General features: G+C 41.3%; 1 protein-coding gene across 1 annotated transcript in view; it reads left to right on the top strand.

Annotated features, from left to right (window-relative positions):
• ssbp2a (single stranded DNA binding protein 2a) overlaps positions 1–20,851 on the top strand; it is a 78,802-nt gene that overhangs the window by 52,108 nt on the left and 5,843 nt on the right. Inside the window, exons 3-5 of the mRNA XM_019867026.1 lie at positions 2,361–2,422; positions 3,162–3,246; positions 19,243–19,332. Coding sequence (XP_019722585.1) covers positions 2,361–2,422; positions 3,162–3,246; positions 19,243–19,332 — 237 coding nt within the window. The remainder of the gene's footprint in view (positions 1–2,360; positions 2,423–3,161; positions 3,247–19,242; positions 19,333–20,851) is intronic.

The raw sequence follows: 20,851 nt of genomic DNA, 5'->3' as shown, positions 1-20,851 counted from the left end.
GGGGGGGGGTGGTCAGTAGATTCGGATGGCTCAGCCTAAATAACAGTAAATTACCATTTTAGAGGTCCGTGGATCGAGGCTTGTGGCAAGACAACAAAGAGACGGAAGATGGAAAAGGTTACATCACCGCTGGCACGATTCTACTTTTATGCGGGTGCACATGCGCAAAAAAGACGTGCGGTCTTCGCTCTCCCCTCCCCTAGTATGGAAGATGAAAAGGATAGGCGGTGTCATTTGTGGGAATGCATTAGCTCAGAGCGCAACAAGTGTAAACACAGTCCTGGATACAACTAGCGCACAAGCTCAGCCACATTTTATCGGCTATCCGCCGCCTCAGGAAGTACACCAGACATATACGCATGTTTCCCCAAAATACGGGTGCGAGCATTTTTAAAATTGTGGCAATGTGAGAGAAAACGTACTGTTTGATCAAGAAAAAGAAACATACAATTAAAAAAAAAAGATCTGTCCCTGGCATGGTATCGTGAAAAAATTTGCATCTCTCCAATCAGAGGAAATTCTATAAGCATCTCGATATGTGTGATGTAATACGATTCAAGGGGATTACGATTAGATTTGATATTTCAAGAGGATATGATGCACTGAGTGTCTTGTCGCCATTTCAAATTTGAATGAGCTAAGGTAAATGTGCTATTGACTTCAAACATATATCTCTCCAGTATAAGATGATTTAATCCAGATCTCGATATACAGTATTCTAAAGTGGAACAAATTCATTTGATTACATACCATGTACTCAGATTTTTTTGTGACACCTCTAAGAGAGTGGTTTGCAAAATTTAGATTTGCTTTGATGTGAATTTCTGTCCCCCAAATTGTGTTCAAATTCTGAAAAGCGTGACCGCAAGGGTTTCAAATTTTCTAATTTCATTCCACTGTGGTTGGATCAAAAACACATTTGATCAGTATTAGAATTATTGGCTGTTTCATTTTTTTTTGTCGATAAACGCATTTCGACACCACGGCGGTTGTTTTACATCGTAGGAATTGAGCGCCGCGTGACTCGTATCCTTTGTTTCCATTTGACTAACTAGTTGTCTCACTACACACCACATGAATGCGGCACGTCAACAAATGTCTTCGCTCGTGCTGTCGAAACATGCAAAGCAAGCGAGACACTTCCTTCCTCACTCCCTCACCAATGAGCTTCAAAGCAAAGCATTCCTTCCAAACACTGCGTGACCTGCATGTGAGGTCAGAACAGTCTGACTAAAAATTTCAATGTTCCACTGTTTCCTGTTATCTGTCTTCGCGTCTGGTAAAATAGATGACTCAGTCTTCTTTTATCCAGATCAAATGTTGAGATCATTTAGAAACCACCAAGACAAATCAGCTTGTCAGAAATCGACCAGTATTGTGATAATGATGATGATGATGATAATGCAGACTTTTAGAGTGTCTGTGGGCGTCTTTATATGCACGGCGTGTGAACATATATCAAATTCAAGTATACGGGTTGACGTCATTGCCGTGTTAGTCAATGACCTTCACTGAGTCAGTGCATACAGGACCGTATATCCCAAGTGATTTGTGCGTCTGAACTCCCTCTGCACCTTTCTGACATTGCCACGGACTTTTCAACAGACACCAATAAATCCTCTCTCGCGGATTTATTCGTTACCTTTTCCGCACCTAAACAGGAAGCAAAAAAAAAAACATGCTCTCAAAGTATTTGGTTTTGGGTTGTTTTTTGGGGTTTTTTTATTGGGCAAAGACAACAATCCCATGCTCTCAAAGTATTTGGTTTTGGGTTGTTTTTTTGGGGGTTTTTTTGTTTTTTTTATTGGGCAAAGACAACAATCGCTGATTAACTCGAACGTGCTGTTTGTTTTTGATTGTGTGTTTTTCTTGTTCAAATGGAAAGATGAGAAGGAAAGCTAATAATGTGTTCTACTTTGTGTCCAGGTCCTAGAATTCTCATTTCCATATGATCATTAACCAGCAGTAAAATCAAAAAAAGCAAGTCATTTCTTAGGGAAACTCTTTCAATATGAACCCACACTGCAAGGAGAAATGAAGACAAGGAGACTTAAGAGGGATTGGTAAATAATAGGATGTGTGTTTGGGGGTGTTTAAATGCGCTTCTCAGGCTGGTACATGTCTATTACCTCATGTCATCCCAACACACCCTCAGGTTGTTGTGAGTTTGCAGACAAAGACTGACCTATCCACTTAAGATCTCTCTCTCCCTCTCTCTCTCTCTCTCTCTCTCTCTATTAGCCTAAGAATGCAACATGACCATAACATTGTGTCTGGTGGCTTGTTTATTTTATTATATATATTTTTTTAAATTTTCAGTGTTCACTAAAACAACTTGCTCTATCTCCCGGTTTGTCTAGATCCGATGGGAGAAGAACATCACATTAGGAGAACCTCCAGGGTTTCTCCACTCTTGGTGGTGGTAAGTTATTGTCTTACGTCTCGTCAACCAATCACCCGAGGTGGGGGCGTCAGTAAATTTTTCTGGTCCGTCATTCGCCATTAGCCAGCAGCTGGGCCACCCGTCCATCACCGTCAGTCCGTCATTATTTCAAGCCGACCAAATCTGTCATCGTCATTCCGTCACTCCGTCATCATTATTTTAATCGCTCTCCTATCATCGCTAATTTACAGTTTGTCACCGCTATTTTAGAACCGTCAGGACTTCTTCTGTTGCTTCTTCTTCTTTTTTCTTTTTCCCTCTTTTTCAGCCAATCGAATTCGAGAACATTTTTCTTAATCCGTCACAGTCATTTGCAAAACAAGCAGACACACAGCCAAGCAAAAAAAAAAACAACACACACACACACACACACACACACACACACACACACACACACACACACACACTGCGTGGTGATTGGCGAAATAAAAACAATATGGGACAATGTCATTGCGGTCTGTGGGGACCGGCGAGAGCTATATAGAACAAAGCTTCCAGGACGACCTAGCAAAGGATCAGGCTTAGAGAATGGGAACCGAGATTTAGCACCAACAGGTCACTAGATTGTCTAGCGATGGTCAAACTTTTTTTCTTTTCGGTCGGAGGATGAGGAGCACCTCAATGAAGATCTTTTACATGGAAGAAATATACTATTGTATTCATCTGATGGATGTCTAACTGTAAAAGAAGCTAAAATGTGATGTGCTGTGTGTTGCAGTGTTTTCTGGGACCTATACTGCGCAGCCCCAGAGAGAAGAGACACATGTGAGCACTCCAGCGAGGCCAAGGCCTTCCATGACTACGTGAGTCAACATTCACAGAGCATTACATTTACTCTCTCATTATTTTTCTATTCCTCGTGGTGCCACGTTACCTGGGGGGGGGGGATTACATTTATAGTGACATAACCTCGTTTGTTGGCATTAGTACATTGTCTTCCTGCAATGTATACATACGCTCTCAAAAGAGTACACACCATTTTGCAAGAACAATCTGTTTAACTTTGATCGTTCGATCAAAGGCTGAAGAGAAATACAAAAAAATGAATTAATAGCAAGCGCTCCGTTGGGACACTGGAGTCCTGAAACTTCCATGATTCCCAAGGATGTTTGAAATTCTTGAAAATGTTGAGAAAAGCTTTAATTTGGGACAGAGCAGGAGAGTCTCTGCTGTCTGATGAGTATGAAGAGCGAGACGGAGACTGTAAATGAACTAGAGTTAAGCTCAAATTATTCATGCCCCGGCCAAATTTGGAGTTGAAGTGAACTTTTGCATTTTTGAACGGGCATCTTGTGGTTGGAAATAGCACAAGAAATCATCGACATATTGTCAAAGTTTTGTATTTATATCTCTTGTGAAAATACTGAAAACAAAAGCGGGCCACTGATTGCGAGTACACTCTGTAATTTGTGAAGCAAATTTGTCAGAAAATGCAGGAATTTGTTTACAGTAGACTTTAAAAACACAACTTGTATTTTTTCGGGCTAAAACAGTCATTTAGATTGGGCCAATTTCAAAACTGAAATTGTTGCCATTTATGGCAACAGAAGCTGGTTTTTACATTTGTTTTTTTTTTTTTTTTGTCAATATGATTGAAATTATTCCGATTGAAGATTTCTGGTCACCTGTGACGTGATCTTTTCCGATACAACAATTACATGCCGTTTGACAAACAGCACGTAATTTATCAAGATGGAATTATTTTTTCTTTATATATATATATATATATATATATATATATATGGATCATTATTCAGATTTCTTGGGCGTAATATTTTAAATGTTCTGGAAAGTGCTTTGTTACAGCTGCAGCGGTTGTAAAAGCTTTATATTGTGTTGTATTGTATTCCTTTAGCGTAGCTCTATCTAGTGGATGCATAACGCAACTGCAGCCACGAATGTAGCATCTATTCTATGCACCTTATAATGTGGTGTGGCCTATATATGAACACAGTTTTAAAATAGGCCATTCGTTGAAGGTGCGCCTTATTCTCCAAAGTGCCTTACATGCGGAAAATACGGTACATGTAAAGTTTTTTCTCCAGCTGATGGAAAAAGTGACTTTCAACTTTTCCCGGTCAGAGGGCACCACTGCAAGGCACTCACATGATATGTTTGGCACAGTTTCCTCTGCCACCCATTTTCATCCACGTTAAAGGACCCATTTATATGTGTGACTTACGTAAGGTGAACATTACCATTTGCGCTGGCCAGGATTTGAACCTCAGTCCTTGTGTCCAAAGTCAGTCGTGTTACTCACTGAGCCGTCCAGCCATCAAACATGATTTTGTGTTCCAAAAACACATATGCAAATCTGGATCTGCTGTCTTGCGCCACATCTCTGTGTCTCCTGGTTCATTGTGTTGAATGAACATCGAAGCTGAATCCACAAATACGATCGAAAAGCAAGAGGCATATATTAAAGTGGTATCTCAAAGAGGGGGGATTGCAGAGAATGTTGGGTTCTCGTCAGGGTTCGTTAAGGTCGCAAAAGGTGCGCAAACAGTTTTTCTTGTCGACAAAAAATTTTGAACATGTTCAAACCGTTCCTAAACTTACCATCCTTCGCTGTCACAGCACTTTGCAACCTTTATGTGTTTCACACAGTGAACAGACTGTCACCCGTCCAAAAATATCTTTCTTCACCATCACAACACTACTTGACCATTTGGAAATCACACAAACCCTCCTGAGGGGGCGATCCATTTTGGCTGTCACCAGTATGTGCTGGTCTCTCGGGTTGCTCCTCCTGCTAGCCAATAACTGAGCCCCACTTACTTTTGAATTAGAATAGGGGTGTGGTTTAGATTACAAGTACACATTTTTAGTCCTTTAATCTTAAATGTATTAGTGCATTCCACTATGCTCCCAAATTATGGGAATTTCTCCATTGTGAGACAAATAAAGGTTTTCGTATTCGTAAAGCATGCTTGAATTATTTAAGTAGTGCAACAACAATTTTAAATTCATGCGCATTGTACTTGAATTTTGAAGTGGAAATCAAATTCGCCTATGTAGTATCTACCTCTGATAAGTTCAACAACAACAAAAAAAATCTTAAATGTTCTCAGTGTGCTTCTTCCACTTGCTGCAGTGTTTGTCATCTAGCATCTGGAATAAAGAGAGGACTGCCAAAGGGAATTTCAGATGCAAGAACTGGTGTCGAAGGGAAAGGACACACTGTACGTGTGCTTTTTGCTCGAGGGAAGTTCTAGGAGGACAAATGCATTGATGGTCTTCAGTGCCCTGTTCTTCCTGAGTATCCTCCGGTCTGACTCATCACATTTGTCCGGATTGGGCTTTATTGAGATGTATAGTAGCAAGTGCATAGGTCAGGACTTTCTGCCTACCCCAGCAGGATCTTCCTACTCTCTACATCGCCTTCTCTGCGTTATCCCTCCTTTTTTTTTTACTCTTGCCATCCTGCAGAGCTGCAGCAGGCTCTCGATTTCTGCAATTATGTGTGTGTGTGTATGTGTGTGCGTGTGCGTGTGCGTGTGTGTGTGTGTGTGTGTGTGTGTGTGTGTGTGTGTGTGTGTGTGTGTGTGTGTGTGTGTGTGTGTGTGTGTGTGTGTGTGTGTGTGTGTGTGTGTGTGCGCGCCTGCCTGCCTGCTTGTGTGTGTGCAGCCAGGTGATGCTGCTGATGATCGGGGTGATGAATAGTCACTGCAAGGACGAGGCAGCTATGTGATGATGTCATCCCGTGGCTGCAGGCACGGTAGCTGGAGGGCAGCGTGACCTCTCTTCTCAGGGACAGGAAAGAAGATAGAATGAGAAAGAGACATGGAACATAAAAATAGATGTGCTGTACGTTTCACCAACCTCCGCATCGAACAATTAAATAAATCTTAAACACCATCATGGTACAACGTTTCTTCTCCTGCGATCAGCATCAACTCAAAAATCGCTCGCGCTCGATCTTAACGTCTCGGTTTTTACATTTCCTGCGGGGAGGCCATCAGAGAGGTACAATTGGAGCAGTTGTAATTAGACTGAGGTCAATTTCAAGGAACACCTTCAATTCCTCACTGACACTGAGATCCAATCAGCGGCACTGCTCAGATACTGTATCTGTCGCTCAGGTAGAACCAAAGGAGAAGGCGACTGCGGTAAATGCTCAAAACACGATTGTAGCCACATATTTTTTATGGCTTCTTTTCTGTAGTTTCTTCACTTTGACACCGATGTAGATTTTAATCGGACCTTGTGAATGGAATTACCTACAGGTAGCTAATTAGCGAGTGAAGCATTTAATAACGGTGTGAATGTTTGGCGCTTATCCCTGTCATCTTTTTGTTCTTTCCCAGAGCTAATTATCAGCATTTTGACGAAGAAAACACTTTTTCAAGTCCGGCGTTTGGAAGTCATATCACTACGGTGTCGTAGAATATATTAGTGATGGCTTTCCTTCCAGGGAAACACAGAACATTGAAACCGAGTGAAGTGAGATGCAATGTTATTGATTTTTAACTTCAGTAAAGGCTTCCCAGGCATCAGATTCGCCATTTGCAGTTCTGTTAAGTGCTTTGTAAATTGTGTTCTCAAAAGTAAATGAATGGATTCCATTTGCGAGAGGCCATGATGTCATGAAAACAAGTTATTTTTAAATGCTTTATCCATGGGAGGGCGCGGAGGGGTGGGGGTGGGGGGTAGTTTTAGTGTTGGCACTTAAAAAGCTGCAAATATCGTAATGACTGATACAGTCTATACTGGATTTGAATTCAAACTGTGCTCCCGTTATTCTGCATTTTAGTGTACCGCAAAAAAAAAAAAAAAAAAAGTGATAAGTTACTTTTATCACAATATCCGTTTTTTGTTGCAATGCGGCAATTATACGTACAATATTTCATTGTTTCTCTATGTTCTGACGAGCGCATAAGGGCTGCACTCGTCACACTGTTTCAGATACAACTACACTTCTAATTTGATAAGTCAGTTAATTTTCTTTGGAAGAGACAAAGCAGTCCAAGATCGTGCAGCAAACTAGTGTTGGCAGATTCTGCTAGGATGACAAAACGAGCGTGATACCCAACTCCTGAATTGAGAAGATTATCAGTGTCTGACACTTGTACTGGTTGTGCTGTGCAACCGCTGATAAGAATGTGCATAATAATGGAAGAAAGCTTCTCGTTGAAAACGTATTTCCAGGAGGGAAAAAAAACAAAACAAAACAAAAGAAAAAAAAACACGTTTAGAAAGTGACTAGTATGTTTTTCGAGTGTGCTTAGAGATGAAACTACGAATAGATGGATATTCGGTTTCGAAATAAATAGGAAGTCAAGTTAGACAGGAAGTCCAGCTATTTTTTTCAATAAAAGGATTGGTAAAAACAATATGCCAGGGGCAGTAAAAGTGAAGAAAAATGACAATTTTGATCCAGATTTTAACAAGAAAAGTGAACCAGACAGGCATGATATGCTTTCACGTGCCACATAAAATAATCAGTTGGGTGGATCTGGCCACTGCCCCTTAGGTTTGACAAATGTGGGTTTAAAAATTTTTTTTTTTTTTTTTTTTTTTGTGATTGCTTTTTTTTTTTTAAGTCCAAAATATGATCAGATTGTCAATCCAGCTAAAACACAGACATAAGGGTCTGGTTGGTATAAAATTGGTTTTACGATTTTGATCATTTTGATGGGTTCCACCGTGGACAAAAAAAAAGCAAAATGAAGCTTGAAGTCACAGAAATGGACTGGTTCATAAAAGACAAGCAAAGATAAATCTATTCGATTATAAATCCGCTAATTTTTGTGAATCGAGCACCTGCAAAAAAAGCTATGTTTTATTTCACTGAACTCCATCTCAGTCCCCATCCTGCATATCTTAGCATTTAAAACTTTGGTAGGTACAGCACAACTGAAAAACTGCCCTGGCAGTTCAGCACGAGACAGTGTGACCGTGTGCTAAAGTGACCCAGATACAAGAAAATTCAAGAGTTCAAAGGAATGTTGGCATAGGCAATATGCATGACTCCTTCTTGTGACTGGCTCCAAGTCAGCCCTTAGGTCATGAAGAAGCTCCGAAATGGCATTGATAAATAAACGATATTGTGCAGATAATTTTTTGGTTTCCGAAACATACACGATGGGAAAGTCAGCTGCGTAAGCTCCAGATCACCTGCAATCCCAATAAGTGGTATTGAAAATGGATTGAGGGATAGTCGAGGTGGTACGGAAGGCAGCAATTGTTCTGCCTGCTCTCATTACACAACATCAGTGTGGGGGATGGCAGACACACGGCAGTTCGAAACGAACGGGAGACCTCACGAAGCAGAGAGCAGCCTACTTTGATAAAAATGCAATGCCTCACAGTGCCCGGCCTTATATACTCTCTGAACACACTCCTGGATGTGTTTGCAAACCGAATGACAGGAACAGCAGTACTTACAGTATATTATCTAGTCTCAATATGTATAAAGGATGATGTTCGTAACGTAAAACAAAATACACAACCACATGAGCCAAGTAAGAGCATGTTAACTTTTGGTGCAAATTTGATGAAAAAGGTGGATTTTTTTTTTTTTTTTTTTTTTTTTGCTTGCGTTTACAATGATACATTTTTTTCAGATTGTTGTAATACAAACAGTCACTTTTTTCTGACACTTGTTACAGTAAAAAAAAAAAACAAAACATTTTATATTATTTTTTTTCCAACAGAACAGCAAAGATGATCAGACTCACATTTGTGTTGCTGTTTTGAGTCTCTGAAATTGCCAAATCTTCTGTAGAAATGTCAAAACATAATCGTTGTTTTCTTGTTACATTTACTTTAAAACATGCATGCTCGTCAGTGGTTAAACAATTTGAAGATTACACTATATTCTGTTGCATTACCAACAAAACATATTTTGCACAGAAAAATAATGATCCCCAAAATACTGCTCTAGACTCTTTATAGTAATCCACTTTTAGCCTTTTTGGTCTCAACATTTTTACATTGTATTTTATATGTATTTATTTATTTATCTCTTTATTTATTTTTGCCACTGTTGTAAAAAAAAATAAAAAATAAATAAAAATAAGAAAATAATAATAAACTTAGATCCTGTTTGGGCGATGAGCGCAAAATTCAGACTTTGAACTTTGACCTCCCGGTATGTGTGTCGCATTACGAGAATTAAAGACCCTGTTGTCTCAAAGTGTTGCGGGTAGCAGGCTGCTTCCAAGCAGTTGTGAACCAAGGGGAGAGATGCGGAGACCCCCAGTCTGTTGCCACGGAAACAGAGCCGTCTCTCCTACTCGCTCCATCCTCCAGTGTTCCTTGGCACTGTTGAGAAAGAGGAGGAGGAGGAGGAGGGAGATGTGCAGGTGACTCACTGTAGCATCATTGCCATGGCAATGAGGAGCTGAGTGTGGAGGTAGTTATGGGGGGTGGGGGGTGGGACAACATGGAAAACTCCGTAGTTGGCGCTGGGATGAAATGGGTTTTCACAATCTCCTTTCGGTATGGCTAAACAAGTTCTGCACCCTTCCTTTTTCAGTGCTTTGTTTGGTCCTCCTCGAAAATATGTCTTCCCCTTTTTTTTTCTTTTTTTTTTAATGACCCCTTTCTTTTTTCCCTTCCGTTGCCGTTAGTCTGAACTAGCCGGCTCGTCTCCGAGGGGCTCAGTTTCACATCGAGTCATATCACGTGCACGTCTGGACATGTAGGTGGATGGGTGCGTTTGTGTGATTGCTGACATATGCACACCTTGCTTTCCCTCTACTGATACGGGGGGGCAGGCCACAGAGTAGAGCGGGGGAGGTTACTGTAACGGAGGGCAGAGGGAGACGAGAAGCTGTAAGAATGACATCAAGCTAATTGGACCAGCAAGGCAGCGGAGATGTCAACCAAAAGTCAAAGATGAAAAATTCCTAATGAAAACATTATCGCCACAGGAGTCTGTTGTAGCAGGCACTCAGAAATCACAGAGTTTGTCTGGCATTGCTTTATGGGTTTTGCATGTTCTGGATGTTCTGGCTTCCTCCCACATTCTAAAGATATACTCTAATTTGCTCGTAAATATGAGTGTCAGTGGTTGTTTGTCAAGTTGTCGATTTATATCTATCAAAATCATTTGGATTTAGATCATTTTAGGTGTATAGTCTACTGGCAAAACGTATCTGGATTCAGATCCAACTGATTTTATTTCGTGCAACCACTTGACGAAATAAAGTTGAGTAAATTCAACTCACAATTTTTTTTCAGTGTAACAAATGCAGTGCCCAGTCTAAAAAAAAAAGGAATGCCTGTCGTTGGTGCTGAGCTTTTTGCGGTCAGGTTTAGGGTATCTTCAGAACCCGGAAATTGTTTAAATGTCCATTTTTTTTAAATTGACAACTCAGTTGTTAAATAGCATTCAATCACATCTCTGCTTTGTGCTTCTCGCTCATAAACACAAAGTTCAGATCGTAACTCCCCCAAGAGGTCGTGTACATGGAAAGGATGACAGACATGTGAAGAAGTGTCAGGCCGACTGAGAGCTGCAGGAATGCGACACGATCATCCATCCATCCATTTTCCCATCCACTTTATCCTCACAAGGGTCGCGGGGTGTGCTGGAGCCTACCCCAGCTGTCTTCGGGCTGTAGGCGGGGGACACCCTGAACCGGTTGCCAGCCAATCGCAGGGCACACAGAGACGAACAACCATTCGCGCTCACACTCACACCTAGGGACAATTTAGAGAGTTCACTCAGCCTGCCATGCATGTTTGTGGAATGTGGGACAAAACCGGAGTACCCGGAGAAAACCCACGCAGGCCCGGGAAGAACATGCAAACTCCACACAGGGAGGCTGGAGCCGGGTTCGAACCCACGGCTTCTGCACTGTGAGGTTGACGCGCTAACTACTGGTCGCCCGCTGACACAATCAGACTGGTGTTTTTTTGTTTTTGTGTTTTTTTTCAACCCCATCGAACCCCTGTGAGTGTTTTTTGCTCTTGTACAATGCACACACCCACGTTTGCTTATCTGTGTCTGACCTCACGACAAGACCCAGAAATGGACTTTCACAGACACTTTTTTCCCCCTCTTTGTGAACAGTTATGTTGAGTTGTACAATCTGAAGTTCAACTTGAAGTTCAGAATGTGACGTAAGCATTTCCTGTGAGCTGTCAGTGCAACTCAGTAGACTCGGGTGTCTTCACTAAAGATGACCAAATGCACCGCAGAAGACTTAATTTCAGCCCTTTTTTCCTCTTTAACATTAATGTCTTTTTGTCATGCTTCTGCTGACAACTGATAAGACATTAAGAAGAATTGAGACATCCATTTTTTTTTTAATGTGAGAATGTATTCTTATATATACTGAAGGTAGTACACAGCGACATAAACTTGCCGGCTACCATCTGGTTCGCTGCCAAGTGCTGGTTTCTTGTCACCTCGGTATGGTTGAGAGAGATATTAACACTATCAGGAGCATGGTGGCCATTGGGCATTTGGGGAGATTCTGTAAAAAGTAATTGCAATTTGTTTTTCCAATATTGTTAAGAATAAATTCATTCAGCAAGAAACGTGCCGTAGACACACCTCCTTTAGTGAACCACAAAAACTGAAGTAGTGGACCGGATTCGGCCCACAGCTATTGACTTTGGCACTTGTTCTAACTGACTTTGAGGGATGCATTGTGGGTTCAATTCCCACTCAGTGGTGTGAACGTGAATGTTTTATCGCGTGATTTTTTTTTTGGGGCACATTTTTCACGTCGGATGCACTCACTGACTCAACACCACCCATTTTTTTTTTCTATCCGAGTTTAGATCCAGCAACGGGTGGGTGTTGGGTCACTGACCGGGAATCAAACCTGTGCCGGCTGCACGGAAGACGGCAACAGTTACCACTACACCACCCTACTCTTATGACTATAATGCACCTTAATGGCCGTGCGTAAGCATATAACACAGCATGACACAGCATCCTCTTCTTCCCAAAGTGTGTCTGTAATCTTCCTCCTCTCCGCTCTGTTGCGTCTCTCCCTCTTATCTCCCCCCGTAGCGTGGTGAAGCCAAGTGAGATAGAGACTTGTGCTCAAGTGTGACTCTCCAGCACCACACCGGCTATCATTTTCAGCCCGTCGCGTGTATCTGACAGCGCATCAGCCCACAGCACCACCTCACATCTCACAATGGGCCGTCACTGGCCAGAGATGTTTACAAGGGTCGATAATGACATCAGTGATAAACAAGCGGTATACCCGCATCCCCCACTGAGTAGCTGATAGCGTCCTACCTGTAATTGCCTCGTGAAGTCAGGTAGATTAGCATTGTGCCGCCATTACAGCTGATAATCAGCTATAATGGCAGCACGAGGGGATCATTTTATCCTCGAGGCGATAAAAACGGAAAAGATGGGAGAAATCAAGAGACACAATTGCCAGGGCCAGAGATTTTTTTTGTCGACTGAAATCAATTGAAATCTCATCCCTTCAGGTTTTCTTTCCATCTTGAAATGTCTAATAGTGCTCTGCACTTTGAATTTAATGAAATGATTTGCTGTGAAATCATTGTACCCACATAATGTTTCCTGTTTGACCTATTTTTCATCCTGCTGTTATGCCAAACACCAAAATTTAAAGATGCATGAAGGATGATTACATTTTCCCATGTCACAATAAACACACAAACGCCAAAAACCCCAACAGCTGTCTCTAAAACATCACTTTATACATAAATAGGTTTGTTAAAAAAAATTCATAAAGTAATAAGAGACATTGGGACTTATTTAGTTGTATTTCCAGGTGTTGCCAGGCTTTTGATGGGATTGCATTTATGATTTATCTTGTTTTTTTTTGTGAAGTTATACATGCTAAATAAACGATATAGATAGCCACCATATTTCATAGTTATAGACTGCATAATACAGTACAATAAATGGAACAATTAAACACACGCGTGCGCGCACACACACACACACACACACACACACACACACATTTTGAGAACAAAATAGGTTATGAAAGAACAACGGAAACCCAAATAATTAAACCACTGAGGACAGAATGACATTCCCTGACAAATCAAAGTGAAAAAAAAAAAATAGCTCACGGGCAGTGAATTTCCTCAATACAACTCATCATTCGTGGAAGTGTGTCTGTCGGTGTATGTGACATGATTTTCCAGTTGCTCCATTGGATTCGGGGCTGAAGAACGAGTGGGCCAGTCAATATAGCATCAAAGCCGTCCTCATCCATAACTTCCGACGCAACTAAAATAGGATGTTTTCTTGTTTTGTTTATTGTTGTCATTGCCTGTTGTGTCTGGCTTGTGTTGCTCATGCAAAAAAAATGTTTGACTGCCATAGAGCAGTTTAATTCTTCTCAAAAGTGGAGTTTGCTGAGGAATTGGGAGCATGGTGAAATATTTCTCGTCACCACTGGAGACTGGAGAATATATACAATTAATCTGCAATGAGTGTGCGTGTGCGTGTGCGTGTGTGTGTGTGTGTGTGTTGTGAGTCTGTCAAACTTGTAGCATCTCCTCTTTCCATCCTACTCTCTCTCTCATGCTCAGGAAGTGGACTAATGGCATTTTAGAGGATAGTGGGAGCGTTAAAGAGGGAGGAGAGATGGAGTTCCTTCCTGTCTGTTGTTTTGTTCAGAGAGCTCAATTGCAGTCTTCATACTAAACCTTTGACGCCCAATGTTTTTTTGAAGGTGTCATGAGTGATACAGGAGGGCAAATTATGGACACATGACTGAAATAGGACAACTTTTTCTAATAGGTCGGGTCAAGCGCTGCTGGTTCAGGATGTGTGTGTCACTTCGATTATTGTACAGCCCAAGACGATAGACTAAGTTCCTACAGGCAAGCGTGTAACTTTGGAGTAAACGTCAAGTAAAACATGCTAGCATGCAGGCCGTAATGTTGGGAATGAATAACTTTGGGAACATTACAAGGCTAATCGAACTTTATTTTGACATTGCGTCATAGAAGTTGATGGCCTTTAACAATTAAAATGCTAATAAAAAGCACAAACTATTTCTCCAATCTGCACATTATTGTACATTACAACATATTGTGGTGCAATTAAAAATAACATAGACTGGCAGCATGTCAGATCACATCCAAGTGCCGATCATCAATTTATGTCTCGGCGACAACAAATGTACTGTTTGCATGCTGACTTTTTCTATACAGCCTGTCCATCGTTTCTTGATGGACAAGGCAAACTGCGAAATGCTTTTGCCGCTCAAAGAACTGACGTTAATGTAGCACCTCAGTGTGCATGCGGCTTAATAGGGTCACCAGCAATTAACCGCCTTTATTCCGATGGCATTTTATTTGGATTCTTAATGAACTGAGCCGATTAGCATGTTTATTGTGACAAGATTCATGCGCATTCACTAATCTGTCTTGTCATTACTTTCCACCACATGTAAGTCTTATCAAGCAGGTAAACAAATCAAATTAAAACTTTAATTACTCCTCCTTATGGTTTGCAATATACAATAAACAATTATTATTATTATTGTTATTATTAGTAGTAGTAGTGGTATTATCTTTTTTTAGAAATGAGACACATGTATACATTTCTTAACACTTTTGTGATACAGGCAGCTAAATATGGGCCATGAAAAGAGTAACAAGTTCGAACCACTTCAAACTGTACAAAAAGGCACATTTTCTGTGAAATATATATATATGGTTGTCTTCAAGTTTTTTTTTTTTGGGCTTCGTATAATGAAAAAGTATTGAGGATGCTGTTTTTTCAAATTTCTGCTGATGTTATATATTTCATAATAGAAATAAAACATGGAATGTGGTGATGATCCTGATAATGTGATAATTTGCAATCACTTGTAATGGTGATATAAATCGTTTTATCTCTGGCCACGACCGTGTGTGTACTGTGTATGATTGGACTCAAGGGGGTAATACAACGCTTCCATTTCAGCTTCATGTAACCTACGATGGCGATGAAAACATTTCAAAGTGACATAAGTCAGTGACAACAATATCATGCACGCGTTAATTTTTTTCATTGAACAATGCTGTCCTAAGGTTTGACAAAAAGAAAAGATTGGGAGGAAGATCTCACCACTTTTTGGGGAGGAGGAAAAAAAAGGGAAAAAAAAAGGCAAAATGGAGACAGAGAATGAGAGAGAAAAAAATGTTTGACATTCCACTCACGCAGTGTCTCTCATCGTGTTGCTCAGTCTCTAAAGCAGAATGGAAATGATTCTGCATTTTCTCTAACACACACACACACACACACACACACACACACACACACACACACACACACACACACACACACACATTGTGCGTGCGTGCACACACGCACGCACGCACGCACACACACACACACACACGCACACACACACACACACACACACACACACACACACACACACACACACACACACCAAACATGTAACACATGCATATTCTCATTAAGTATTACTGGGACATAGCAGTGATTGCATTAGTGTCGTGTGAATGTAGTGTACTGTCTGATTATCCTGTAGTGCTGTATTGTGTAATTGCGCTCCCGTTCCCCCTAACAAATGTTTGCATTCTCCACGGGGAAGCACGGGATCAGCTTGACTTCAAGCGGATTCAATCTACCGCCAAGTTTGTTTCTACATGTCCGCAAGATTGTTTGTGCCACAAAATGCAATTCTAATCAAGAGACGGCTTTCTCCTCTACAATCATTCTACAGGGCTGCAAAACAACAATAACTCAATCCCATAAAACTAGAATGGGCATATTTCAGTGGAATATAAAGACATGTACTGACAGCGGGAAAAAGTCAGAGATGGGTATTCCGTCCCTGAGACAGAACGGTCCATTGTCCCGGATCCATCGGAGGACGATTATTATATGAATAAGGACGGAGGGACGATGACGGAAGGGTACTCAGGTCGCGGACGGAGGACGAATTGGCCAATCTCTGAAAAAAGTATACAATCGTAGTTGGGGTACATTAGATGGGTACCCTCAAAAATACCGCTTTTGTACTTGACTTTTTGCGCTTTTATCTGTTCCTTTTGGTCCTGGAACAAGTACAACAATAATTTGCCGTCCGAACCGTTATCTGCATGGTAGTGTAGACTGTCTTGAGCGCCTCTTGTAGGCTGCAGCTACGCTTTGTACTAACTGATTGCAAATGAGCTAAGTTTCCCTTAGGCTGTTTTGAATTAGGTTGGCAAATAATTTGGAGGAGTTGATTAAGTTAAACAAAAAAAGTTACCTTAGCCCTGCTTTTTTTTTATGGCTGCGCACCAAAAGTTACCTTTTAATGGCCAATAAAGAAAGGTATAATGTGATCACTTGAGGAGACTTTTTGAAGGAAAATGAGCCTGAGTAACATTGCGGCAGGGAAGCGGTTTTACAAAAATAAATGTTTTTAACCTTTGCTGCACAAGCCATTGGTGATGACCACATTTACACACACAATATGATACAATATCTCATTGTAATCCTCTTTAGGCGCCATTAGTATCTTCTTACTGGTGTGAATGTTACTAAAACGATTAGGCTTTTAGTATGATAGGAGCAATTGCTATGACTCACAAACAGAAATAAAAAGTGACTCTCCAGTTTACTACATGTTACGATCTGACAAGTGCTTAAAATGGACAATTATTATTCTCTTCCGATTAGAACTGTAATAATACAATATAGAAACCGAAGATTGTGGTTTCCTTTGGAAGGCCTTTATGACTGTTAACCCCAAATACCGTATTTTCCGCACTCGAAGCGGCTTCGGAGTTTAAGACGCACCTTCCGTGAATGGTCTATTTTAAAACTGTTTTCATAGAAAGGGTGCACTGCATTATAAGGTGCATAGAATAGAAGCTACAATAGTGGCTGCAGTTGCGTTATTCCTCCACTAGATGGAGCTATGCTAAAGAGAATACAATACAATATAGAGCTTTCAAAGCCACTGCAGCACTTTACAGAACATTTAAAGTACTACATCCAAGAAATCAGAGTATTGATCCATATATAAGGCACACCAGATCATAAGGCGCACCGTTGGATTTTAAGAAAATTAAATGCTTTTAGGTGCGCCTTATTGTGTGGACAATACGGTAAATATAAAGTCGCCTCATATGACTTTGTACATTTATGCAAATTATTGATGAATAACTACTTTTGAGATGAGAGGACAGTACGTATTGTTTTTTTCAAATTTTACTTTTATTTTAAAGCGGTGTCGGTAACGAAAAATGCTTTTAATCATGTCGTGAGTGAGTTCAAGTCTTAGAGATGATAACTTGATAATGATTCTAAATGTTGTTGCCCCCCCTCCCCCCTCCCCGCTCCCCGCCAAGAATGTTTGGTTACATTCTAAATGGTACAACTTTTGGAGTCCCACTGTATTGGATAAAGTCTTGTTTGATGATGAAGGTTGCTGCTGGTCTCTGGGGCAGGCAGACATCTTGGCTTTTGTTGTTCTTCTTTTCTCTCTGTTCATCCATTTCAAGAGGCAAAATTCGTTGTCAGCAGGTCAGGTAGATATTCTTCTCCTTCAGCAACCAACACACACATATACGGATACACTAACAAACAAAAAGTGCGCACCAACGGGCCTGCACACTCACATATCTCTCTGATTTGTCCTCATTTTGCTCGCTCTCTGTGTCACTCACCCACATGCTCTCTCTCTCTCTCTCTCTCTCTCTCTCTCTCTCTCTCTCTCTCTTTCTCTCTGTCTCCCTCTCTCTGAGCATGAAGGCAAACTCAGCAAACCTCCAGGCTGCCAAGGTGCAGATGCATTCTGGGTAATCCGGGGTGCAAGAAAATGAGAATGAAATGGGTGAAAACTCACAAAAGCTCCTCTCTTGATGTCGTTCTGTGTTACACAACGTCTGTATCCGCATCAACTTTTTCCTCCCAAAGCTCGGTTTGCATCAGCAGATAGAAAGTGTGAACAGTGTGAGGAGATATCAAGTAAAATGTGGAAAGATGAGGGAATAGCGAGCTCGGGTGGTGGGTGGAGCCGAGGAGATTCTGAGCGTGTCGTCAGTCTGCTTTTATCTCAGCCCTGATTAAACCTTGTTCCTCTGTGACCTACAAAGTCAGCAGGCGGAAACTTCAGAGAATCGGGGTGAGTTCCACCTCCGTCCATTGCCTTCGGCGAGGAGGGAAAGCAAGAGGAGCGATGAGAAGAACAAAAGAGGGAGTGGGCAGACATTTGCTGACAAAAAAAAAAAGAACACCAGACACCATGTTCCCATGTCATTATCAGAGATGCAGCTGTTCACATTTCTTGTCATAAGGTTCATGGTAGTAACATATCAGGATGAGATGGTAGGAGGGCATTGGTAGAGGATGCCGACATGGGCGGGGCTCCAATCTGGCAGTGACGCCCATTTGGGGAAAACAACATCAACAAAAAAACACGCATGGATTTAAAAATGAACTTGTTCATCGTCAGCCCGTCATTTTTTCAAGCTCAACCAACTGAAATCATCACTCGGTCAGTCCATCGTGTTATTTTAACCGTGCTTCCGTCATTGCTTCCTTCGGTAAATTTCACATTTGCCAGTCCGTCTATCGTCATTCTGTCACCTCCCAGAAGAAAAAACAAAACGTCATGGTCCAAAAGATGAAAAATGAACACGCACACACTCATGTACACTGACATTCATTTTACAGTCACTTATTTATCAATCTGTTAAACTGTTCAGTACAGCGGGAGAAAGCTGGTGGCTGCCCACAGCTGTTTTCACTCCTAAAACGCCAGAAAGATTGAAGTGAAGTTTAAAATCGCTGCCCAAAACCAGAATGCCACTCCGCATTGTGGCCAATCCAATCCAAGTTGCTCGCACTCTATAAATGAGGTACCTCGCTATTTCCTCTCTTCTTTCAGAGTGCAGCAGCAGCCCCCAGTCCCGTACTCGGGAACCTCCCCCCAGGAGATGGCATGTCCGTGGGTCCGGTCCCACCAGGATTTTTTCAGGTGAGTGCATGACAAACATTATCCAGTGAGTACGTGACGGCGACTGTGCCAGGTGATCATTGATTAGTTGTCTTCATCAGTCCATCTCAGATGCTCGCATCTGACATGCAGCTCAATAACTGTAACGGGCCTTTCTCGAGTCGCAGCTTTCAAAAAGTCGTTGTTGAGGTTAACAACTCCTTTAGGAGATCAGGTGAAATGCTTTCTGTCAGTAGTAGAAACAAACAAACAAAGAAAAACCTGATTCACATCCTGATTTGTTTGTTCGTTTTGCTTGTTGACTAAATTTCAAACTTATTTCCAATGAAGTTGGGATGTTGTGTTCAACACGAATCAAAACAGAAATGATTCGCAAATCGTGTTCAACCTCTATTTAATTCGATGCACTGCAAACACAAAAGATTTAATGCTCAAACTGATGAACTTAATTGGTTTTAGCAAATAATCATAAACTTTGAACTTTATGGCTGCAACATGTTCCCAAAAGCTGGGACAGGCTCACGTTCACTGCTGTGTTCCATCGCCTTTTCTTTGAACAATAACTGAGGGAACCGAGGACAGTAATCGTTGAAGCTCCGTAGGTGCAATTGTTTCCCAGTCTCGCTTGATGTACAGCTTCCGATGTTCAACAGTCGGTTGTCATAATTTTAAGCTAGGTCCAGACTTTAGGCAGAATGTGGTTTGGCATTGTCTTGCTAAGATAGTCCATCCATGAAAAAAGCGTTGCTTGGATGGCAGCATATGTTTCTCCAAAACCTGTATATACTTTTCAGCATTAATAGCGCCTTCACAGTGTGTAAGTTACCCGTGCCACTGGCACTAAAACAGCACGATATCATCACAGATGCTGGCTTTTGAACTTTGCGTCCAGAACAGTCCAGATGGTTCTTTTCCCTCTTTGGCCCGGAGGACACAACATCCACAATTTCCCAAAACAATTTGTAGTGTGGACTCATCAGACCACAGAACAGTTTTCTACTTTGCATCAGTCCATCTTAGATGAGCTCGGGCGCGGAGAAGCCGGCGGCGTTTCTGGGAGACGTTGATAAATGGCTTTTGCTTTGCATGGTAGAATTTTAAGTTGCACTTGCGGATGTATTTACTCACATTGGTTTTCCCAAGTGTTCCGGAGCCCTTGTGGTGATATCCTTTGCACATCGATGTCGGTTTTCGATGCGGTGTTGCCTGAAGGATCGAAGGTCAAGGGCATTTAAAGTTGGTTTTCGGTCTTGCCGCTTACATGTAGTGTTAACTCCAGATTCTGATATTACGGACCGTAGATAATGAAATCCTTAAATTGCTTGATTTGTACGTTGAGGAACATTGTACTTTAGCTGTTTGAATATTTTCTTATGCAGTTGATCACAAAGGGGTTGAACCCTGTAGGGCGTCGTTTCCATCTAGTATGTATACTTTAAGATGTACTATTGATGCATTTTTTTCCTTCACTTATTATTAATGTCTTTAGACTTACCATCTATTTGTTCATAGCATAATAAAAAATGACAGAGATAAAAAT

Source organism: Hippocampus comes, unplaced genomic scaffold, assembly GCF_001891065.2.
Source record: "Hippocampus comes isolate QL1 unplaced genomic scaffold, H_comes_QL1_v1.1 scaffold322, whole genome shotgun sequence".
Taxonomy (NCBI): domain Eukaryota; kingdom Metazoa; phylum Chordata; class Actinopteri; order Syngnathiformes; family Syngnathidae; genus Hippocampus; species Hippocampus comes.
The sequence above is the reverse complement of the archived record's forward strand: the minus strand, read 5'-3'. Positions and strand labels throughout refer to the sequence as shown.